The sequence below is a fragment of the Engystomops pustulosus genome, chromosome 1 (assembly GCF_040894005.1).
Source record: "Engystomops pustulosus chromosome 1, aEngPut4.maternal, whole genome shotgun sequence".
In the NCBI taxonomy this organism is placed as follows: Eukaryota; Metazoa; Chordata; class Amphibia; order Anura; family Leptodactylidae; genus Engystomops; species Engystomops pustulosus.
In genome coordinates, this window is record NC_092411.1 from 175990201 (window position 1) to 176016017 (window position 25817).

The 25817-nt window shown below is 46.8% G+C and overlaps 1 protein-coding gene across 8 annotated transcripts in view; it reads right to left on the reverse strand.

Annotated features, from left to right (window-relative positions):
* MAST3 (microtubule associated serine/threonine kinase 3) overlaps positions 1–25817 on the reverse strand; it is a 193622-nt gene that overhangs the window by 76485 nt on the left and 91320 nt on the right. For 4 of the 8 annotated variants that reach the window (XM_072113934.1, XM_072113932.1, XM_072113933.1 and 1 more), the window contains exon 2: positions 16293–16382. The exons of the other annotated variants lie outside the window; for them this stretch is intronic. In XM_072113934.1, coding sequence (XP_071970035.1) covers positions 16293–16382 — 90 coding nt within the window. The remainder of the gene's footprint in view (positions 1–16292; positions 16383–25817) is intronic. 8 annotated transcript variants of the gene reach the window in all.

Consider the following 25817-nt stretch of genomic DNA (forward strand, 5'->3'; position numbering starts at 1 on the left):
CCGGGGAAGATCAGGAGCCGGGAGAGGTGAGTGAGGAGACCGGGCCGCAGCGGGGGCACACGGTTGAGCACGGATGCGCCTGCCTCGGATCGCGGGAGCACCCGTGACAGTACCCCCCCCTTCGTACCCCCCTTGGAGCAGGCTCTTGTCCAAGATGTTATCCTCTGGCTCCCAAGATCTCTCCTCAGGACCAAATCCTTTCCAGTCTACCAGAAACAACCGCCTACCTCTCACTGTCTTAGTATCCAGGATCTCCTTCACCTCGAAGACATCAGTAGAGTCCGCTTGTGGGGCCGGAGGGAGAGGAACTTGTCGGGTGAAGCGGTTTAAGATGACTGGCTTGAGGAGGGAAACGCGGAAGGAGTTGGATATGCGCATGCTAGGAGGCAGCCGCAATTTGTAGGCCACCGGGTTGATGCGACTGAGGATTTCAAATGGACCCAAGAACCGGGGTCCCAATTTGTAGCCAGGGATCTTCAGTCGGACGTACCTTGAGGATAACCAGACCCTGTCACCAGGAGCTAAGACAGGAAAAAGCCGACGTTTCTTGTCTGCTTGATGCTTGGTCTTGGCAGAGGTTTGGAGCAATGAGGTACGGACTTGTTCCCAGATGGCTTTTAGATCCTGTACCAAGTCCTCCACAGCAGGAACATCTGAAGACACAGGTAACGGAAGAGGAGGACGTGGGTGCAGACCGTAATTAATAAAGAAAGGAGTAGAACCAGCAGAAGTGCAGTCCAGGGAATTGTAGGAAAACTCCACCCATGGTAAAAGAGAAGCCCAGTTATCCTGACGAGCGGACACAAAGTGGCGGAGATAGCACCCCAAAGTCTGATTCACCCTCTCTACTTGGCCGTTGGACTGAGGATGATAGGCAGAGGAAAAGTCCAATTTCACTTGCAGCTGGTTGCAAAGAGATCTCCAGAACTTGGACACGAACTGAACACCTCGATCAGAAACGATGTGCCGGGGAAGGCCATGAAGCCGGAAGATGTGCTGGAAGAAGAGACTGGCAAGACGTGGGGCTGAAGGCAAACCTGGTAGAGGGACAAAATGGGACATCTTAGAGAAGCGGTCTGTTACCACCCAGATAACGGTATTGCCAGATGATGGCGGCAGATCAGTAATGAAGTCCATAGCCATGTGAGACCACGGGCAGGTAGGCACGGGTAACGGCAACAGAAGACCAGCTGGTTTTTGTCGTGAGGGCTTATTGCGAGCACAAGAGGCACAAGACCGCACAAAATCCCGAACGTCCTTGACCAAATCAGGCCATCAATAGAAACGGGAAACGAGGGGCACAGAGCGCTGCACCCTAGGGTGTCCAGCCACTCGAGATGATTGTCCCCAGGTCAGGATCCTCTTTCGAAGTCCAGGTCGTATATAAGTCTTGCAGGGGGGTAATTGCCGAAGGTCCACCGGCGCTGCCAGCACAAGCCTCTCTGGAGGAATGATGTGTCTAGGAGCATAGTCCTCCCCCATAACATCGGAAGCACGTGACAGGGCGTCAGCCTTGATGTTTTTCTCGGCTGGGCGAAAATGGATCTGGAAGTCAAAACGGGAAAAGAAGAGGGACCACCGGGCTTGACGTGGATTCAACCGTTGAGCTGTCTGTAGGTACTGGAGGTTCTTGTGGTCTGTGAAAATACTGACTGGAAATCGAGCTCCCTCCAGCAGATGACGCCATTCCTCCAAGGCAAGCTTGATAGCCAGAAGCTCACGATCCCCTATAGAATAATTCCTCTCTGCGGAGGAAAATGTTTTGGAGAAGAAGCCGCAGGAGAGAGTTCGGCCCCTAGGTCCCTTCTGGGTAAGAACCGCTCCAGCTCCTACGGAAGAGGCATCGACTTCCAGAAAGAATGGCTTCTCGTTATCAGGTCTGGTAAGAACAGATGCAGAGGAAAACGCAGTCTTTCATCTCGTGAAGGCCTCCCCAGCCGCAGGGGGCCAGAGACGAGAATTGACACCTTTCTTTGTTAGCGCCACCAGTGGAGCTACCAGGGATGAAAAATGTGGAATGAATTGCCTATAATAATTGGCAAAGCCCAGGAATCTTTGGATAGCATGCAGTCCTACTGGGCGTGGCCACTGAAGAACTGCAGATAGTTTATCGGGATCCATCTGCAGGCCTCTGTCGGAAATAATGTAGCCAAGGAATGGAAGGCTCCTTTGATGAAAGTGGCATTTTTCCAGTTTGGCATAGAGATGGTTAGTCCTGAGGCGACTGAGCACTTGCCGTACATGGAACTGATGGGACTCGAGATCAGCAGAAAACACGAGGATGTCATCCAGGTAAACCACAACACAGCTGTACAATAAGTCCCTGAAGATATCATTAACAAATTCCTGGAAAACGGCTGGTGCATTGCAAAATCCAAAAGGCATAACTAAATATTCAAAATGCCCATCACGGGTGTTAAAGGCAGTCTTCCACTCGTCACCCTTCCTGATGCAAATAAGATTGTAGGCACCACGAAGATCCAACTCCGTGATCAGCGGCAAGGGGTAGCGATTCTTAACGGTGACTTTGTTAAGACCGCGATAGTCTATACAGGGGCGAAGTGAGCCATCTTTCTTGGTGACAAAAAAGAAACCTGCGCCAGCTGGAGAGGAGGATTTACGTATGAAACCTCTTTGCAGATTTTCCTTAATATATTCAGACATGGCGGCTGTTTCGGGTACCAAGAGCGGGTACACCCGACCCCGTGGAGGAGAAGAGCCGGGCAGCAAGTCCATGGGGCAATCATAGGGACGATGTGGAGGAAGAGTCTCAGCCTGTTTTTTGGAGAACACATCTGCGAAATCCAAGTATGGAGCGGGGAGCCCCTCCAGGGGCTTGGGAGACAAGGTGGAGGTCCAGACAGGGAGCGGACGAGGGATCTCCATACAATGAGAAGAACAAGCCGGGCCCCAACGGAGAATCTCCCCAGAGGACCAGTCCAGCACAGGGGCATGTTGCTGCAACCAGGGGAGACCCAACAGGAGGGTGGAAGTGCTTTGGGGTAGTACAAAAAAAGAAAGTCTTTCTTTATGTAAGCCTCCAACTTGCAGAAGCAGGGGTTCCGTGCGAAACCGGATGGGCACGGAAAGAATCTGGCCACTGACTGAGGCAATGGACAATGGTTTCTCAAGACGAACCACTGGGAAGTGATGTTGGGAGACCAGGGCTGCGTCCATAAAGGTTCTCCTGTCGTCTTCTAGAACGCTCTTGTAGAGAGAGCCGGATTCTGTCCACCTTCATGGGTTCCTCAGCAGACGATACAGGCGGAGGCTGGAGCGGTCTTTGGAAGGCAGGTTCTAGGCGGGGAAAACATCTTACCTGAGCTTGAGGATGCTCAGAGCGAAGTTCCTCGGCGCGTTCCTTAAACCGGACATCTATCTGAGTGGCTAGTGTGATGAGACCACCCAGAGTTGACGGTAGATCCCGAGCCGCCAGCGCATCTTTGACCTGCGGCTAGAGTCCTTTCTTAAAGGTGGCGATGAGAGCTGCATCGTTCCAGGCAAGTTCAGAGGCCAGGGTGCGGAACTGAACAGCATACTCTCCCACAGATGAGTTGCCTTGGCGCAGGTTCAACAACGCAGTCTCTGCAGAAGAAGCCCGTGCTGGTTCCTCAAAAACGGCCCGGAACTCCGCCAGAAAAGCCGCAGGAGTAGCCGTGACCGGGTTGCCTCTGTCCCAAAGAGGAGTGGCCCAAGCCAGGGCCTTCCCAGAGAGAAGACTAACGAAAAATGCCACCTTGGAACGCTCCGTGACAAATTGCGAAGGCATAAGTTCTATTTGTAGAGAGCATTGAGTTATAAAACCCCTGCACTGTTTGGGGTCTCCGTCAAATTTGCTGGGCATAGACAGCCGTAGTCGTGGTTCAGCAGCAGGAAGGCAGACCGGGGTTGCAGGAGCCACGGGAGCAGACACGGGAACCTGTTGCTGGGCGGCTAGCAGCTGTTGCAGCATGGTGGTGACTTGATCCAGCTGTTCGCGTTGAGCGGCAATCTCCCGGGATTGCTGGACCACTATGGCGGCAAAGTTTGTTTGAGTGGGAAGCGGAACCTCGGCGGGATCCATGGCCGGATCTTACTGTTAGGATCAGTGGATCCTCTGGACCACCGCGGGAGATGGAACTAGCCAACACCTGGAACCAGAGCCTAGCGGCACCCGGTATTCACTAGGGCCCGCCGCAAAGCGGGTTAGACTTGCTGCGGAAGGATACCAATAGGTCGTTCCCAGGTGTGACTAGCCCACGGTGGCAGCCGAGGTCGAGGTACCTTTAGCGGATGACAATCTCGTAGACAGGTCCAGGCACAGGGTCAGGGCAGGCGGCAGAGATGCAACGTCAAGTTCAAGTCCGGGGTCAGCAACAGGAGGTCCAGGCAGGTGGGAACAGGGACACAGGCACACGGAACACAGCAACACGGAGGAACTCAGGTAACATGGCAACACAGGACTCAGGAGCGGGAACACACAGGAACGCAGGAATACAGGAACGCAGGAATACTCGCTTGGAAGCTTTCTCTAAGGCTATGAGGCACAAAGATGCGGCAGGGGACACAGGAAGAGGCAGTATTCTTAAAGGTGAGGTGTTCAGCCAGTGCACCAATTAGCGCTGCGCTGGCCCTTTAAATTTTCAGCAGTCCGTGGAAGAGCAGGAGCCGGGAGAGGTGAGTGAGGAGACCGGGCCGCAGCGGGGGCACACGGGGGAGCACGGATGCGCCCGCGATCCGAGACAGGGATCGCGGGAGAACCCGTGACAATAGACATTACAGATACAGCATATATGCATCACATTTATGTTATATACATACTATGCTATACAGTGTGCAGCATAACGTGTATATAATGGTGTACATGCTGTGATCCGGGGTTCAAGACCCACCCAGGTCAACATCTGTAAAGAGTTTGTATGTTCTCTCCGTGTTTACGTGGGTTTCTTCCCACACTCCAAAATATACTGTTAGGTTGTTTAGATTGTGAGCCCCAATGGGACAGGGACCAATTGGGCATGCTTTGTGCAATGCTGCATAATCTGTAGGAGCTACATAAATAAATAATTATTTTTATAATAGCAGCTGCTATGGCCGCTAACACAGTAGTTACGCCCTTGGTTAAGGGCTTAATTTTTGCGAGAACAGTTGTTCTTTTTAGCTGTCTCAATTTGGGACACATTTTTTGATCAACTATTAGAGCATTTTTTTAAGGGTTTTGATGAAAAATTCTCTTTTTCAGAAAGTTTTCCAGGGTTTTTATGGCATCGATCGTGCAGGTCCAATAAGGATTTTGTTTTATTATGCAGATTGTTTTGGATGTGGCAATACCAAATATGTGTCTTTTTTGTATTTGTGTTTTGATACTTTATTACGTTTTTCTATGAGAATGTGTCAGAAGGGGTCTGACTGCAGGAGTGATCAGGCTGCCCTTGGGCTCTCTACCCTGGGGCTACCATGAAAAGGATTAGATCCCCCCAGTAAATGGCATGGGGGGGGGGCAATCTGTTGTCTGTTAGAGCGGTGTGTCAAATTTGATATATAGCTGATACCCGCTGCTTCTGGTACCGTTTGTGAGCTAGTGCCAGAAGCCCGATGCAATTGTATGTCCGTTTGCGACAAGTACTTTCCCGGACATACATACTATTATACATCGGTGCTCATAGGGGTTAATCTCCTCTCCTCTCCTCAGTGCTTGTATTGTGTTTCAAAATGCAATGTATATGCTACGTATGAATGTAGTTGAGAGCTGACTTTTTATAGTAGCATAAGCCAGATGTGACATATCAGGAGTTAATTGGCGTATTCATCTAAAATTGAGTGTTTATTCATTGCACTTAACTTTTTTAGAAATCGGGCTATGTCCTAAATGTGTAAATGCGGTGTGTCCTTAAGGGGATAGGTTTATGTGGCATACTTTGTGGTTAGTGGGCTTATAAAATTTAATCAAAATGTAACTAAGAACCTCGAGTTCGTTATATAATGTAGCCTAGTGGCAGTAGATCATTTTGTGATGTGTGGTCCACTTCTTTTTCTCTCCCCATGTTGGTTTAGTATATTCTATCCCTTCATTTATTTTGTTTTTTGCCTGGTACCAGCACTCTACCCCATTCGACCCAGGTGCTTTTAAATTAGCAGGAGACATATAGTATATGCATATAGTGGCCGCTTACTTCCTCTCAGCTAGTGTCCGAGACCACATGGAACAGTGAGTATTCAACACCTGTTCACACATGGTGAGCCTTTTTTCCTGTTCACATGGTGTGATATTGCATGGCATCCACTATGTCTGTGGTGGGGTGCTGGTGGGGGCCCGGAGCCACCGGGACTATGTCTGCCAGTATGGGTGCTGGGGGGCAACCGGGTCTCGGTGCCTGCAGGTGCTGTGCTGCAGCGGTGGTGGATGCCTTGTGATGCCGCACTCAATTGCGTAGGCACCCACTACAACGAGGTCACAGTGAAGTGGTAACTGGGCTTATACAATTTGATCAAAATGTAACTAAGAACCTCGAGTTCGTTATATAATGTAGCCTAGTGGCAGTAGATCATTGTGTAATGTGTGGATGTGTGGATAACATTTTCACAGCTGCTTAAACTTCCTGCAACGAAGAAAAATGCTTTCTAAGGCCCCTTTCACACGGTTTTTACCTGTGTGTTGTGTGTGCTTTTGACTTGCATTTCACTCTGACCCATTGTAATCAATGGGTTTTTTCAGACTTTTTTTTGAAGCACACATGCATGTTTTTTTTAACGCAAGTTTAAATCTCAGCATACTCTACTTTTGCATCAATTGCCTTAGAAAAGGTAGACCTCAGTCCTGAGTCCTTTTCAAGCGCGTTATCTCTGCGTGAAAAACGCATTGAAAACGCGCATGAAAAACTGAGACACTGAACAAACTGACTGATTTTCTCTCATCTGACTCTGATGAAAAATGTAAATTTTTCACTGATCAGACTCTGACGTGATCTACAATGCAAGTGTGAAAGAGGCCTAACTAGCCAAACGCATGGTAAAATGTAAAATGCATGCATTTCTGCCATGTGTTTAAAAACACATCTCAAATGCCACATGTGACTGCACCCTTTAGAAGTACCTAATAAATTTGAAAAAACTGTGAATTCAAAAATTTATAAATTAAAAAAAGTCCAAACTTTCAATGCCCAGCAGGATTATATACAAAATTTAAAAGAATGTGAACTAATTCCAATTTACATGTTAAAACATGGTCCGAGAAACCTATGGCTCGCAAGCTAGATGTGACTCTTTTGAGCCACATCTGGTTCGCGGGCCGGGCTCCTGGTGGGGCCGGTGGAAAAATAAAAAACCATGTACTCACCTTTCCAAAGCTCCCCTGCAGCTCTGCTACTTGAAGCAGTCCAGCCAGCATGCACGGAGCTGTCATCGCTGGCCAGACTGCTTCAAGTAGCGGGACAGCAGGTGAGTGTCGTAATGGTGAGTACATGGTTTTTTATTTGTATGGGGGACTGGCTGGCAGGCTGTTAACAGCGGGGGCTGGCTGTATACAGGGGAGGGGCTGGTTGGCTGTATACAGGGGAGGGGCTGGCTGGCTGCATAGAGATGAGGGTCTGTCTGGCTGTATGCAGGAGAGAGTCTGGCTGGCTGAATGCAGGGGAGGGTCTGACTGTATGCATGCTGGGGGGAGCTGGTTGTATACAGGTGGGCAAAATGGCTGTATACAGAGGAGCGGCTGGCTGTATACAGAGGAGGGGGCTGGCTGGCTGTATACAATGGTGGGGCTGGCTGTATGCAGGGGAGGGTCTGGCTGGCTGTATGAAGGCAGGGTCTGGCTGGCTGTATGCAGGGGAGGGTCTGGATGGCTGTATGCATGCAGGGGGGGCAGCCAGGAGGGGCAGTAAACGGAGGAGCGGCTGGCTGTAAACAGAGTAGCAGCTGGATGGCTGTATACAGAGGAGCAGCTGGCATGCTGTATACAGAGGAGCAGCTGGCTGTATACAGAGGAGCGGCTGGCTGGCTGTATAAAGAGGCGGGGGCTGGCTGTATACAGGGGGGCTGGCTGGCTGTTTACAGAGGGGGCAGAATGGCTGTATACAGGGGAGGGGTTGGCTGGCTATATACTGGGGAGCATGCTGGCTATATACTGGGGGGGGGCTGGCTGGCTATGTATAGGGAGGCTGGCTGTATACTGGGTGGGCTGGCTGTATACTGGGGGCTGGGTATATATGGGGGGGCTAACTATATACTGGGGGGCTTGCAGGCTATATACTGGGGATGGACTGGGTGGGCGGGCTGGCTATATACTGGGGGGGGTCTGGCCGTTTACTGGAGGCAGGCTATATAGAGGGGGGCTGGTTGTATACTGGGGGAGCTGTCTGGCTATATACAGGGGGGCAAGGCTGGTTGTATACTAGGTGGACTGGCTGTATACTGCGGGACTGGCTATATACTGGGGGTTGGCTGGCTATATACTGTATAAACACATTGTATGGCTTCCACAGAATTATATTTTAAAATATGTGGAGCTTATAACTCTCTCATATGTAGATTCACTACATTAGAATTTGTGAAGATTAAAATCTTATTTTCATATAGATAGGAATAAGAATTAAAATACACAAGCCATATTTACTTTTACAAGTTTTTACCTTTAATCAGGGGCGTAACTTGAGGGGGTGCAAAGGTTGCGGTCGCACCCCGCCCTCAGAGGTTTAGGGGGCCCTTATGGTGTCACTTTCCCATATGAGAAGACTATTACTATAAACCATACATTATAGATGGGGGCCTGGCACAGACTTTGCACTGGGGCCCATCAGCTTTTAGTTACGCCACTGCCTTTAATGTACAGTACAAAGTTAACAAAGTCTAGTGAGCAGCAGAGAGATGATTTATGAATTTGATCTTTAATCAGTATTGATTTTCTGAGTCATTTCCTTTAGCAGCCTGTCGTTGTTGTTACAAATGATTACCTTAGGCCCCAGAGCGGAGTTTGTGGAGCCTGTATGGATGTTCATGAAGGATGTACAGATCTCTAGTGTAGAGCTACAAGGTCGCCATTTGAAGCTTAAAGGGGTATTCCACGAAGACAAGTTTCTTATATGTACTCAGGATAACAAAATAACACATTCTCTAATTCATACCTCCCAACATTTGTGAAAGGGAAAGAGGGACAAATCCCCCTAAGCCACACCCCCAATCATTCCCTGACCACGCCCCAAATTTTAGCCATATTATAATAATAAAAATCATCTCAATAAAAAAAAAAAAATTATCCTCTATGGGATTTGAACCTAGAACCTGCAGTGTCCATGTACAATAATGTCACAGCGCCTCAACCAACTGAGCTATAACCTCTGTGATTATCAAGATTAGAATTTTGGTAACTAAGAACTATGACTACTGTTAAACTGTGACACAAATTTAATGCCTTGGTATATAGAGAGGGATCTCAGAGATTATTGTAATTATTGAGACTATAATTATTATTATGGAGATTATTATTATTATTATTATGGAGATTATTATTGAGATGATTATTATTATTTTTACTATTATTAATAATCATCTCCATAATAATAAAAATAATAACATTTATAATAATAATAGTCTCAATAATTACAATAATAATCCCTCTCTATATATCAGTGCATTAAAGGGGTTATCCGGGTTAAAAAAATTTTTTATGTCCGGGCTGGGGAGGGCTAGTTAAACATAATAAACATGTACTTACCTCCTCCGGTGCTGCCGATGTCCCGCGCCGCGGCCTGTCTTCTCTGTGCGCCGGTTTCATTACACCGGCGCACAGGGAGCTTCCGGCCGGCCGGAAGCTCCCATGCGCACCATCTCTCAGCGCTTACAACGCTGAGAGATAGGGACGCATGGGAGGAGCCGTCCACATCGTGGACCGGAAGCTCCCTGTGCGCGGCTTCCGTGCCCCTGTAAACAAACAGGGGCACGGATCGAAGGGACCGTGGCGCGGGACAACGGCGGCGCCGGAGGGGGTAAGTACATGTTTATTATGTTTAACTAGCCTTCCCCAGCCCGGACATAAAAAAAAATTTAAACCCGGATAACCCCTTTAAGTCTGTGTCACAATGTAACAGTGGCAGATAACACTTCTTAGTTACCAGAAATCCTCAGCTCTGTATCACTGGGCTTATAGCTCAGTTAGTTAAGGCTCCTGTCTATAGTGCAGAGGGTCCCAGGTTTGAATCCCAGCCTGGGCAAAACTTTATTTAATTTAAGAGCTTGTGTCTGGGGAATCCCTGGAGACCATATATGGACAGATGCTGATCTGAACCTGATGACGTGGTCCCTGCTCTCCACTAACCCGACACTTCTCTGAAAAGGATTCCCTGCCCGATGTCTGCTCTGGGGAACCCTAGGAGATGCAGTGACCATATATGGATAGAGATCTGAACCTGATGACGTGGTCCCTGGTCTCCGCTAAGCCGACACTTCTCTGAAAAGGATTCCCTCCCGATGTCTGTAGAAGCCATTCTGTACTATCAGTTCTGGCTTTCAAAGTATTTACTATGCGGACACAGTGCCGGGAAACAGCGGGACCTGGGTGGGAAAATCCATGACAATCTCATAGCTGCCCGTGACGCGGGGCAGAGGTAAGAAAAACGGGACTTTCCCGGCAAAATCGGGTCGGTTGGGAGCTATGCTCTAATTCACTGTTATTAACAAAAATACAGTATTTCACAGATATAATTCCAACTTTCTACCAGTCCTGGTGTACACAATTTCAGTTTCCTCTGTAACTTCTGACTTAGGGTTCGGTGGCCGCCATCTTGGATTCCTGTGTGACAGCCCTGCTTGCTGTTTCTGTGTCTCTCTCCTCTGTGCCTGTAACCACGTCCCCTGCAAGGAGCTCAGAGACACTCATCACTTATGTATCACTCAGCACATTGTGAGCAGTGAGAGTGGCTACATACTACAAGTAGATAAGTGATCTGGGGGAAGAGGGAGGCAGGCACATATCTGTGAGAGATGTAGCAGTGCTAAAAGTGTAATAGTGTAAAAGTCTGTTGGCCTCTGTCTGTCATGTATGTAAATCATGTATCTCATCAACTCTCATCTCTCCATCTATGCGTCAGTGTGTTAGTGCAATGTCAGAAGCAAGATGAAAGTGTATATAAAGTGAAAATCTAACCACATTGTCACCCCACTGAACTAGATAGACCATAATGGGGCTCATTTACTAAGGGTCTGCGGACCGCGATTCCGTGAGGTTTCCCGAATATTTCCATTTGCGCCGAATTGCCCCAGGTTTTTGGTGCACACAATCGGATTGTGCCGCATCGGCGCCGGCTTGCGTGCGACAGAAATGGGGGGGTGTGCCGTCGAACAAAACTGAATTGTGTCGCAAGATCAAGCACTCACATGCACCAGGAAGAAGAAGTGAACTCCGGAGGATCTCAGCGCAGAAGCGACACATGCAGAAAATTGGACGCACAACCTTAGTGAATCGCAGCATCTCCTAATCCTCGTCAGACAACGCACCGCGGAATCGTGACAGGACCGGGTAAGTAAATCTGTCCCAATGTGTCTGCTTAGAGAGGTCCCGTCAACACCCTGGGATTTTGCACTGACCAGCCTAGGGAGTGATAGGAGCTAAAACAGCAATAAAACTGAGTACAATTGTAAAGTAAGGGGTTAAAAACACTTAGTTGTGTAAACATCACTAGGGGATTGAAATGTGAGAATTTTCTTTCATGGGAAAACCCCTTTAATCAGATGCTGTGTAATCAAAGACCAACACCTGTATAGCAGAAGTGCCATGGACACCTATGGAAGCTCCTTTACTTAAAGGTTAATACACTCATCCATATCAAATGTTGGGTTGGGGTTTTCTGTACCTTGTAAAGTAGATTCATTTTGGGCCGAATTCCAGCTATAGTAAACTGAGTTTAAGTTTAAGTTTAGTGTTAAATGCATTTAAAATCTACTATTATTGCAAACAGAGAGATCAAGGCAGGAAAATGTTATTACTCAATGAATCTAATCAGCATAAGTTCTACATATATGTCCTTAAATTATGGACAGACTGACAGCTATATTAGGCTATAATCACGTGCCGTTACTTGTTCAGTTTATAATATATAGTAATAATGCTTGTGCTGTCTTCTATTTTCTGTACATCATCACACATAACACACTTCTTTCTGTCTGCACTTAGAGCTCTGAAGGAGTTAATTTTTTCCTGCATGGAGTTTCCCCTTTGCTAGCTCTGCTAAAGCTGTGATCACTCAGCAGCACTATACCCCTTATTTTCCTGTTAGCCAGGAGCTGGATGGTGTTTCCCTGGAAACGCCATGGATTTGTTCCCATCCTCATTACATCTGCAGCCACTGCTCAGTGGTAGAGAGGGACATCCCTCCTCTTGTATGTGACATTTCCCTCTGCAGGATTTGGTATACTGGCAACTTGCCACTGATTTTCCTTCGTATAGTCAAACACATAAGTAGAGAATATCATTATTCTATATTAAATATAATGCATTCTTGTAAGCAAAGGACTAGCAAACATGTATCCAACTGTACATCATATGTATGTGACATATCAAATCAATGTTTGGCATTTAGCCTCCTGAGACATCTCCTTCATTATCACTTTCACCTTTTTTTACCACTTCTGGTTAAAACCATGGAAATTAATCCGTTAAAAGCTGTGGACACCTTTGTGATGGAAAAAATCAATTAACATATGTGGAGCTAGGTTCCTGTAGTAAAATAAGATGCACTTAGCTGTTGCACTTTGCACTGACCTTTTGTTGTCACATGTTCATAACTTATAATTTACGAATTGCAGCTTCCTCTACATCCAGAGTTTGGTTGTGTGGTGTTCCCTAGCACAAGTTATCAGCTATTCATTGTATCTCACAAGTACAGGGAGTCTGCTCCCTCTCTCTTTTCCATTTAATAGATAACATTGGGAGATTTTGCCTTCTCCTCCTTGTTATACTGATATACAGAGATATACATCACAAGACCTTGCCTTTAATCTTATAACACGACACTGCTATACATTGGAGAGGAAATATTGTTCAGTGAGTTAGTGTTACACATGGAGTGTAAGAGATCATGACTAAAAGAGGAGACATGTCTGAGGAGGAGAAGTATTAGTGATGGGAATTCCGGCTCTTCTTAGGGAGCTGGATCATTAGGCTGCGCTCACTGAGAAGAGCCAGCTCTTCTGGCTCCTGAATGGCTCCCTATTAAATATATAATAGGGAGCTGCAGGCCAGTCAGGCATTAAGGGGTTAAAGGGGCGTGGTGAGCCATTTAGGGGCAGGGTTTAGTGATGGGCTCACTGATGGGAGCCAGCTCAGGCCGTTCACGAACAAGAGGCAGCTCTTTGTGCCGGCTCGTTCGCAAACAACCAATCACTAAAAAGAAAAAGGAATATTGTATCAGACTGAGCTATTTGCTGTGAGATGGGAGGGGTGTAGCTGGGCAGCTTGTCTTTTTAGATCATGTAGCTGAGGGTAGAGAGGGATTTGACCAACTCAATGTTAAAGAGAACCTGTAAGGCAAATTAACTCCCCTAAACTCAAATTTTCATATACTGCCTTTAGAAAGTAATGCCCCTATTCCTACCTTGTCCCTCTATATGCCTGTAAACTTAAACAATCAGGTTCTAAAGCTGTATACAAATGGCCTGAGATGAATCCAATGAGCCATTTTCATATTTAGCAGTTTGCTTATTAGTGAATGTCAGACACAGCCACACCTCCCAGTGCTTGACAGACAGTCTGTAAACAGGGCTGCATCTGCAGTGAGGTGGGATGAAGTCCCTGTCTCAGTCGGCATATTGCGGACCCTTTTTGTGGGTGGCAGATCGCTGGTAGTAGGGACTTGCCAAGTGCTGGCAAGTCCGTACTACCTGAAAAATCAATTACATCGGAATCTTTATGGTGTATTACTGAGGGAGGCTATGTATTCCTGAGGGGGGGGGGGGCTCTGTGTATTACTGGGAGGGGTCTGTGTATTACTGGGGGGGCTGTGTTTTACTGGGATGGGGCTGTGTATAACTGGAGTGGGGCTGTGTATTACTGGTGGAGGCTGTGTATACTGTGTGCAGCATGGCTCTATATACTGTTTAAGGTGAATCTGTATATATGGGCTGGATTTTAATTAAACAGGGTGTATATGGAGTAATTTGGAAGTATGTATATGGGGCTAGAAAGGCTAGAATCGGGCCTGCCTGTATAATGATGTGACACTCCTGGTCCTGGTAGCCTCTATATGCTTCCTGGTGCTGGCTGCCATGCTCCTTCCTGCAATCTCTGTGTGTATGAGAGATACAACTGCTACAGGAACCAGCCATGTGTATGGGAGAGCATGTCAAATACTTGTGTAGCTGGTGTCTGTGTCTTTCATATGTGTATAGGACAAGAAAGCATGTCCGGTACTGGTGTAGCTGATTTCTGTGTCTCTCACATGTGTATGGGAAAACACTGCATCTCAAACACTATCACTGCTCAAGACGTAACTGTAAAGTTACTGACAAAAGTAGTTTTTGCACAGCTGGAGAGCCGTTGACAACTCCAATACCTGTATCATGCTACTGACTTTTTCCTATCCTGAGATATAAGGTGTAAGGGATTAGGTCCAGGATTGTCGTTAGACTGGCACTATTCACCAGCACACCAGTAAATTCACAATCCGCACTGTGCGACTTGGGGACAAATGACCTCAGCCAGCTTTATTCTGCAGCAAAAAAACCCCCAAAAAAGCAAAAATAAAGTCTAAGCCTCTCCGGCACTAACTATACATGAAGGTTCCCTACCTGACCCGATGCTTGCCTACTGCCAGGCACCACAAAACTCACAGTAACAGTTCACTGCCACAGCTCCACAGGCCTTTGATGTAGCCTGTCTGCACCAGGTAGTTGTGCAGGACTTCCATCTGGATGCAAATTAATCCTCATTAATTAATCCCAGCTTTCCCACATCCATCAAGCAACATGTTCACTCCATACCCAAAGTCTGCTTTAGTGGCAGCTACCCTGCCACAAAGGGTTAATAGCTATATGAGGCTATCTGTAAAATCCACTCAGCTTTTCCTGAAGTGGGCGGACACTTCCTGGTTGTGATGTCTGCTCAGGGCATTGAAGCCACAGCATTGAAGGCATTCATATGAAACAGGAAGCATGTCTGTAATTGGATGACCTGAAGCATGTGATGAGTCATATGCTTGTGACAACACTAAAGGTCCTACAGCCCTCCTATCAAGCCTCCTGTTATATCTAGCTCTCCTATACGGTTTCCCATGGTTACCAGGAAGCAGCCTGGGGAGACAAAGTAAAACCTCTACTAGCAGCTAAACAACTGCAGATAGCTAATTAGAGTAAATTAGACAATTTCGTATTTTTGCTTTGTGCAAAAATGTTTATACTTTACAGTTGTACTTTAACTATACGTTACATACAGACATGAACAGGGGGAGAAGAGGGGAGGGGTAACATGGCTGACATCACTTTCTCTCTCCATGTGACCAACCTCATTGACATTAATCACATTATAGAAAATATGATTCTAGAATCATTAATGTATGAATTAACTAGATAAAGGTTGAGATGGAATCCTTGAGAACTGCTCTAACAGGTAATGGTAATACAATGAGTTAAAGGTGTCCTTTAACAAGATGGACATCAGTAAGAAAGCTCTTCTGTGTATAGCTATCCATGCAAATTGTTTGGCACAAGGGTAGAACATTTTTATCATATCCGTATTGGTAAAATTATACTAGCCTTTTTATAAATACAATAGGCAGAAAAGAAAAAAAAGTTGACTAAGATATACATAGCCTTTAAAGAATTCTCCTAGCGTAAGTAAAGTTTAAAGGGAATATATCACTATATTTTTCAATCCCTTATCGCCTCACCTGTTTTACACCTTAAAGAGTTTGTCCGCCTTTAATGACCAAGCTAATTGTACATTTTTTTTAATAAAAGCTTAGGCCCCATGCACACCAACATAATGGAGACTAATGTCCAGCCACAAATTATACTGGTCTCAATTGACACCTAAGGCGACCAGTCAGGGTGTGGCGCACTGTAACCATGCATGGAAAAATATAGGACATGTCCTATAATTCACCATGCTATGGTGCCGGATGCTTGCTTTTCTAAGGCAAGGGGGGGCAGCGTTGTGTGCTTGTGTGAGCATACGTTTGTCTGCATGAGGCCTAAGAGCCGCAGTCCTTATATGACTACTGTGTCTAGGCGTTATTGAACACCATGGTTGAAACTGCTGATATACTCCTTTTAAGCAGAAAGCAAACAGATTCAAATATTCAGAAGAAGAGGTACAGCATTAAGCTTCTTACCTCCATGGGTGCAGGGTTTGCAGGGGACTGTTTGGGCTGCATGGACTACAGGGACTGAGCAGAGTTGGACTTTGATTGTTTGGAGACAAACTGTAAAGGAAGAGTGAGGTCAGAACTGGGGGCCTTCAAACATTTAATTGCAACCCTTAGGAAAATGTATAGAAATACTTCAAATCTTACTTACCTTTATGTGTTAACTGAAAAAACAAATTATACTCATATATATATATATGCAGTTCCCCTGAGGAAGCGTGGGCGAAACGCGCGTTGGGGTGTCTGATAGCTGTCCCTACCTACACCACATTATGGGTAAGACACTGCTCTTATACTTAAAGTTTCACCAAGATTAAGCATTAGACTTAGTAGATGTTTTTCTAGGCAAATCTGCACTTTATTAAAATACTGAGGAAACAAGTGAATAACTGTGATATGTCTATGGTGAATATACCCTTTGTGCTAGTAGGGAGGACTGCTTATTCAGACCATTAGTATTGGATATCCTCCATTTAACATCCATTGTAATTAATTTTAAATATGTTAATGAAATAAAATTTCTATATAATTTTATTGGAGAATTGAGTGACTCCTTATTTTTTCCTATGGTATTGAATATGTTTGGGAGCAATTCCGTAATCTGAGAATGGGGGGCTTGGTGCCTGGTCCCATTGCGTAAGCAGAATGAAGATGTGGTTTCTGAGGGACTGAGCAGAGTTGGACTTTGATTGTTTGGAGACAAACTGTAAAGGAAGAGTGAGGTCAGAACTGGGGGCCTTCAAACATTTAATTGCAACCCTTAGGAAAATGTATAGAAATACTTCAAATCTTACTTACCTTTATGTGTTAACTGAAAAAACAAATTATACTCATATATATATATATGCAGTTCCAATGCATACATATACTGCTATGTATTTACAAGATTTTATTTAACATTCAAGTGGTATGTATAACAATTTCAAAAGGGACTCAAGCACCAATTGCTTTGCAGAGTAGCCCAAACTACTGCTCAGAATGAGATTGTAATGTATGACTCACATGTGAACACATATGTTTGTAGACAAAAAGAGCAGATTGATTAACTCCCCAACACTTGTACTCATAAACTTGGCACGATGGAACAGACAATAAAGCTTTTGCTTACTATTATTACTATGGGTTGACAAATGTTATAAAAGTGGATATTTGTGAAATAAATATGATTTTAGGAAACTGTAAAGAACAACAAAAAGAACAGATGAGGCATGTTCTCCTTCCCTACTGTTTAGGCTGGGCACATATACTTAAGTTTGGCACAAATACTGGGCAGTTTGCTTATCAAAGCTGTAGTAGTCCAGTCCCCTGTCCAGACAGACCTACCTCTGTAAGCTGGGCCAGGCAGGGTTCAGAGAGAAGCTACTCTATTACAATATACATTAACTGTTGCTCTATTTGTGTAAAAGGCTACTGCATCTATAAGGCTGTAATGTGTAAAGTACCCCAAAGATTCATATCCCAATAAATTAGATTTATTTTACTATGAAAATCAGACTAAAATGTCTTTTTCGTCCAGCAGAACTGGTACGGATATTATTATTATTGTCCATACTAGTTACATATATTCTGGTGAATAGGGGGCAGTATTATTTAGTAATATTATTAGTAGTTATGTTCTTATGAACAGAAGCAATATCATAGTGCCTAATATTATGGGTGCTCCAGCGACCCATGTACTGGAACGCAGGTGCACCCATGCACCCCATGGTCCCCCCGGACTGGTCGCGGCAGCCTGACTCACCTGACCGCGCTCCAGCGTTGTCTCCCGTGGTCTGGGGCGCGCCAGTTTCTTGCGATATAAAGGGCCAAAGGGCCAGTGCACCATTGATTGGGGCTGGTCGTCCCTGTTTGTTATAAATAGCTGGCCTCTTCCTGCAAACCCTGATGAATCTTTGATCCCGTGCTGCCTATCCTGACCTCCTACCTGTCCACAACTCGAGCCTGTGGACCAGGTAGTATCCCGCCGCAACAAGTCTTAACGCACTTTCTGGTGAAAACCGGGTACTTAGACTCTGCTCCCAGGTGTCGGCTTACGTCATCGCTCGTGGTGGTTCAGTGGGTCCACTACCCCTTAATCTTAACAGTAAGATACAGCCATGGATCCCGCCAATGTTGCACTACATGAACTGGCTGATCATACCACCATCGTGGCCCAGCAGTCCCAGAAAATTGCTGTGCAAGCCAGCAACTTGGACAGTTCAACACCATCTTACAGCAATTGTTGGCTACCCAGCAGCAAAGTCCAGTTCCTGCGTCACCTCCTGCTACTGCAGAACCCAGACTGCGATTATCCATGCCATCTAAGTATGACAGAGATGCCAAGTTGTGCCAGGGTTTCATCACTTGCACATTGAATTGATGCCTTCGCAGTTAGCCACAGAACGGTCAAAGGTGGCTTTTGTGGGAAACCCTGGCATGGGCCACCCCCCTCTGGGACAGGAACAACCCGGTTACAGCTAATATTACCACATTCCTTGCTGATCCATCTTTGAGGAACCAGCCCGGGCATCATCTGCTGAAACCGCCCTGCTGAACTTGAGCCAAGGAGACCAGCTTCTGAGCTAACCTGAAATGAAGCGGCCTTGGTCGCCACCTTTAAAAGAAGGACTTTCAGGACAGATTAAAGATGCCCTGTCTGCACAGGACCTTCCATCTTCTCTCAGTGGTCTCATCTCCCTGTCCACTTGGATTGACTTCCGCTTCTCAGAGCGCTTGGATTTACAGCATCTTGAACAGGACCTGTCGACTGCCCAACTTGGCTCCAGTCTTCCAAAGACCACCTCTGCCACCCTCTATCCGCAGGTGGATAGAGCTCAACTGACACCTCAAGAGCGTTCCAGATGAAGACAGGGGAATCTCTGCCGCTATTGTGCCAGTCCGGAGCACTTTCTTGAGACTTGTCCAGTCCGTCCTCAGCGTGTGGGAAACGCACACACCTAGGGTCTTCCGTGGTTGCAGCATCACGCACCAGTGGTCAACTGGCAGAATGGGGAAATTCTTCTTTGGGGACTGGAATGTCAGTCTCGCTGTCTCCTGAGGCTCCATCCTGTGGCTAATATGTCATAGGTCTCCCCCCTTCTTATATGGACTTTGTCGAAGTCTTCTCAGAGAAGCATGCAGAGACTCTGCCACCGCACCATCCTTTGAACTGCCCTATAGAGCTGCTGCCGGGAACATCTCCTCCACGAGGTCGGGTGACTCCCATTGTCTGTGCCTGAAACCGCGACTATGTCAGCCTACAAGAAGGAGAATCTGCAGAAGGGGATCATTTGCAAGTCCTCTTCCCCTGTTGGTGCTGGATTGTTCTTCATGGCCAAGAGGGATGGCTCACTCCGTCCGTGTGTTGACTATTGTGGTCTTAACAAGATTACGGTGAAGAATCGCTACCCACCACCTCTGATCAAGGAAATCCTTAACTGCATAGGCGGAGCCAAAGTCTTCACCGAATTAGACCTTGGGGCGTATAATCTCATTTGCATTCATACAGGTAATGAATGGAAAACCACCTTCAATACTCATTATGGCCACTTTGAGTACCTTGTCATACTGTTTGTACTTTGTAATGCACCAGCCGTGTTCCAGGAGTTTGTCAATGACATTTTCAGAGACTTGCTTTATACCTGTGTCGTTGTCTATATAGATGATATCCTGGTGTTCTCCGGTACATCATCTCTGACAAGGGACTACAGTGGCCTAGCCATATAGGACTTCATGCTATCCAGAGATTCCTGCTGTTCGCTAAATACTACCGGCAGTTCATATGGCATTTCTCATCACTTGTGTCTCCCATTGTGGCACTGACAAAGAAAAGTGCTGATCCTAAACTCTGGCCTCAGGCGGCTGAAGAAGCGTTCTCTAAGTTGAAGTCTGCCTTTGCCTTTGCTCCTATTCTTACATGGCCTGATATGGAGAAACCATATTTACTAGAGGTTGACGCTTCCTCCGTAGGAGCTGGAGCCGTTCTCACCCAGAAAGGGTCCAAGGGACAAACCCTCATTTGTGGTTTCTTCTCAAAAATCTTCTCAGCCACAGACAGGAACTACTCCATAGGGGATCGAGAACTTTCATCAAGCTGGCCTTAGAGGAGTAGCCTTATCTTTTGGAAGGAGCTCGTCATCCGGTCTGTATCTATTGTAGGGATCTTCCCGGGGGATGGTGTGTTAGGACACAGTTCACAGCAGACGTAGATGTATAAAAGATAAACTTGGCGTTTATTTTTAGCATAAACAGTCCAGCAAACATAAATACAGCAACACCGTGCTTTTAAAAATTCAAACAAAAGACCTACCCGTCTGGGCGCTTACTAACAGGTTGTCTCACCTATCTGACACTCACAAACACAGCGTCTTTAGCCTGGATATCGCAGGGTGAGTTTTAGCTCCCGCAGTGGCTGCCTTCGCAACTTCCTCCAAACCCACATAGGCTGTTTTCTGGCTGAGAGGGGGAGGGGGAGGGGGAGGACCTGTAAGCTTTGGAAAGCTTTTACCTTCACAGGCTGATTAGGAGCAGAGCTCACCTGATCCAAAACCCGAACTGGATCGAGGGGAGGGAGTGGCAAGTCCCACTACCAAACCTACCTGCCACTCCCTGTAAATCCAGGCCCGGCAAGATTAAACAACAACTCAGCAGCATAATACTGCTGAGCAACAGGTCAATCCTGGACTTACCATCTCACACTACGTAGCAACCTAGGTGAGATGTACACCCCCTCGAGCACTTCTCCAGTGAGATGTCTACATATCCCCCCCCTCTTTTTCAGACCGGAGGGCTGAGCATTTTGTCCCCACAGACAATGTACCCTTGACAGTGCATCAGCATTCGCCTGTAATTTCCCTGGTCTGTGTTCCACAGTGAAATTGAAATTTTGTAGGGACAGAAACCATCTAGTCACCCTTGCATTTTTCTCCTTGTTTAGTTTCATCCATGTTAGGGGGGCATGGTCTGTCACTAACTTGAATTTCCTGCCTAGCAAGTAATACTTCAGGGATTCTAGGGCCCACTTCACTGCCAGACATTCACGCTCCACAATAGCATAATTCTTCTCGGCCGGGGTTAACTTCCTACTCAAGTACATCACCGGATGCTCCTCACCATTCACCACCTGTGAGAGAACTGCACCTAACCCTGTGTTAGAGGCATCTGTCTGGACCAGAAATTCTCGCCTGAAATCGGGGGTAACTAGCACAGGTTGTTGGCACAGAGAAGACTTAAGGCTTTGGAAAGCCTTCTCGGCCTCTGGAGTCCACGTCACCATTGCTGACTTTCCGCCCTTTGTCAAGTCAGTTAGCGGGGCTGCAACTGAGGCAAAGTTCGGCACAAACCTACGGTAATAGCCCGTAATACCCAGGAAAGCTCTGACCTGTTTCTTTGACAGGGGTCTAGGCCAATTCTGTATTGCCTCAATTTTATTTAACTGTGGCTTAATCAAACCCCTCCCAATAATGTAACCTAGGTACTTGGCCTCTTCTAGGGCTAGTGCACATTTCTCGGCATTTATGGTCAACCCTGCATCACTTATGGCATTCAACACAACCTGTACCTTACAGAGGTCACTTTCCCAATCGGGACTAAAAATGACCACATCATCGAGGTAGGCAGCTGAATAATCACGATGTGGACGCAGAATCAAGTCCATCAACCTCTGAAAAGTCGCAGGTGCTCCATGTAACCCGAATGGCATCACTACATACTGGAATAACCCCTCAGGGGTGGAGAATGCAGTTTTCTCTTTAGCCTCATCAGTAAGGGGAATCTGCCAGTAGCCCTTTGTGAGATCGAGGGTGGTTATGTACCTGGCATTACCCATCTTTTCAATCAGCTCATCTACCCTGGGCATAGGATAAGCATCGAACTTGGAGATCTCATTCAACCTTCTGAAATCGTTACAGAACCTCCAAGTTCCATTGGGCTTTGGGATTAGCACAATCGGACTGGACCATTCACTCTGTGAAACTTCAATCACTCCTAGGTCAAGCATACGTTTCACCTCAGCAGACACTGCCTCTCTGCGTGCTTCTGGTATCCTATAGGGCTTGAGGTTTACTCTGCTTCTAGGCCCAGTTTCAATGTGATGACGGATGAGGTGTGTACGCCCTGGAAGGTCAGAAAACTTGTCTTTGTTTTTCTGCAAAAACTCCTTAGCCTCCTGTTTCTGTGACCCTGATAGGGTATCACCAACCTTGACCGAAGGGATTGGTTGTGACCAACTATTACCAGGATTTGTTGCCACCAAGGATTCCCTGTCTTTCCAGGATTTGATCAAGTTTATGTGATAAACTTGGAAAGGCTTCCTTCTACCTGGTTGGTGCACCTTATAGTTTACCTCACTGACCTTTTCAACAATTTCATAGGGACCTTGCCACTTCGCTAGGAATTTACTCTCTATAGTGGGAACTAGTATGAGAACCCTGTCACCTGGGTTAAATGTCCTGATTCTCGCAGAACGGTTGTAAATTCTACTTTGGCTCTCTTGCGCCCTCTGGAGGTGTTCCCTTACTAGGGGCATTACAGTGGCTATACGGTCCTGCATTTGTGCTACATGTTCGATAACACTTTTGAATGGGGTGGACTCACTCTCCCATGTCTCCTTTGCAATATCTAATAGACCCCTAGGGTGACGACCATAGACCAACTCAAAGGGAGAGAACCCTGTGGACGCTTGGGGAACTTCCCTCACAGCAAACATCAGGTAAGGTAACAAGTGATCCCAATCACGACCATCTTTTTCTACCACTTTCTTCAACATATGTTTGAGGGTTTTATTAAACCTCTCCACCAATCCGTCTGTCTGGGGGTGATATACAGAGGTGCGTATAGGTGTGATTTTAAATAGCTTACATAGCTCCTTCATCACCTTAGACATAAAGGGCGTACCTTGGTCCGTCAGGATTTCTTTGGGAATCCCAGTCCTAGAGAACATATAAAACATCTCCCGGGCAATTGTTTTAGATGCAGTGTTTCTTAAGGGCACAGCCTCAGGATAGCGGGTCGCATAGTCTAAGACAACCAAAATGTACTGGTGTCCTCTAGCCGATTTTACAATGGGACCCACTAAATCCATGGCAATACGCTCAAAAGGCACCTCTATAATGGGGAGCGACACCAAAGGACTACGAAAATGAGACACTGGGGCGCTAAGCTGACATGTGGGGCATGACTCGCAGTATTTTTTAATGTCATCATAAATTGCAGGCCAATAAAACCTCTGGAGGACTCTCTCCCGCGTTTTTTCAGTCCCCAAGTGTCCCCCAAGAACATGGTTATGTGCCATGTCAAGCACCTGACGCCGGTACGGCTTAGGGACCAGAAGCTGTTCCACAAGTTCATCATTAATTTTAGTGACTCTATAGAAGAAATCATTAGTCACGGAAAAATGTGGAAATTTATTCTCAGCATCTGGTTCCTGAGGTACCCCATTCAAAACAGTAACCTGCTCTCTCGCATTTTTAAGAGTGGGGTCCTGCATTTGTGCAGTCCCAAAATTAACCCTAGACACCTCTAAGTCTGGTATATTTTGCTCAGTGGGAGGAGCTTCCTCCTCCTCTCCAGCCAGGACCTGTAAAGGAAAAGCATCACTTTCATCCTGCACAGTTTTATCATTTACAGTGGGTAATGCAACAACCTTAGGGGTATTCTCACTCCTTTCGGGGGTTTTTCTTTTTCCCCATAAAGCCCAAAACAACGGAAAGTCTCGTCCCAATATTACATTATGCATGAGGTTTTTAACCACACCCACTTCAAACTGTACGGAGCCTAGTTCAGTCCCGACTTTAGCCAGCACTATAGGGAAAACTTTTGTATCACCATGTATGCAAACCACACTCATGTGTTTTTTTTACCCAAAGTTCCCAGCCACCAGGCTGGCATGCACCAAGGTTACAAGGCTTCCTGAGTCCAGCAACGCCTTAACAGGGAAGTCATTAATGGTAATGTTGCAGACTTGCGGTTCAGTCTCTAGTCCAGGAACTGCAACACAAGATGGTTCCGCAAATAGCGACTGACGCCGGCTAGCGTCACACTCCATTGGCTCAGAGGTAAGGGGGCAATGGGCAGACACGTGTCCCACCTCATGGCATCTCCAGCACTGGATAGGGCCTGGTCTCCCTGGCAGGGAGTCCTTTTTAGGGCCACTTGGCCACCCGGGACCAACGCCAGTCTTTTGCCCCTGAGATACCTCTTGAGCCCTTTTCCCTCGATCAGCACCCCTCCACACTCCCCCAATCGATGGAAGTCTCTTACCAGCTGACGGCACAGACCTGGCACTCCGGGGAGGTGAAGAAGCTGCAGGAACATCACGGAGGTAGTCCTCAGTCGCTTGGAACCTCTCCACAAGGTTGACAAGCTCGTCTGCATTCTTAGGATCACCTTGTCCCACCCAGCGTTGCAGGTCAGCAGGCAGTGCTCGGAGGTAGCGATCCATCACGACCCTCTCTAGGATCTGTGCAGGAGTAGAGGTGTCTGGCTCCAACCACTTTCTTGCCAAGTGGATCAGGTCATACATCTGGGACCTCGCAGATTTGTCCAGACTGTAGTTCCAGTTGCGTACCCTCCGGGCACGGACAGCAGCGGTAACTCCTAGTCGGGCAAGTATCTCTGCTTTTAGCCGAGTATAGTCCTTGACCTCCTGCTCACTGAGGTCATAGTAGGCCTTTTGAGGTTCACCTGTTAAATAGGGCGCAATGACCTCTGCCCACTCAGCAGCTGGTAACTTCTCTCGCTCAGCCACACGCTCAAAGACAGTTAGGTAGGCCTCAACATCGTCCTCAGCAGTCATCTTTTGCAGCGCTCGCTGCACAGCCCGTCTCACATAAAAAGTCTCTGGAGCGGCTGTCACCGCTGGCTGTGGATTAGCCTCTGCAGACGCCTCTTGCTTAGCTATCAGGAGCTCGATGAGTTTTTGTTGTTGAGCCATTGCTTGTTCATGGCGCAGGTTAGCCGCTGTCTGAGCCTGCTGCTGTTGCAAATTCACTTGCATAAACTGCTTCCACATCTCCTCCATGGCGCTTGTCTGTTTTTGGAGTGAAGTAGCAGTCTTCACCCAGGACATAAGCAGCTGTAGCCAAGTTGATACACACCGTTGCCCCTAGCAACCGTTTTGCCCGCTCCGCAGCACCAATTGTAGGGATCTTCCCGGGGGATGGTGTGTTAGGACACAGTTCACAGCAGACGTAGATGTATAAAAGATAAACTTGGCGTTTATTTTTAGCATAAACAGTCCAGCAAACATAAATACAGCAACACCGTGCTTTTAAAAATTCAAACAAAAGACCTACCCGTCTGGGCGCTTACTAACAGGTTGTCTCACCTATCTGACACTCACAAACACAGCGTCTTTAGCCTGGATATCGCAGGGTGAGTTTTAGCTCCCGCAGTGGCTGCCTTCGCAACTTCCTCCAAACCCACATAGGCTGTTTCCTGGCTGAGAGGGGGAGGGGGAGGACCTGTAAGCTTTGGAAAGCTTTTACCTTCACAGGCTGATTAGGAGCAGAGCTC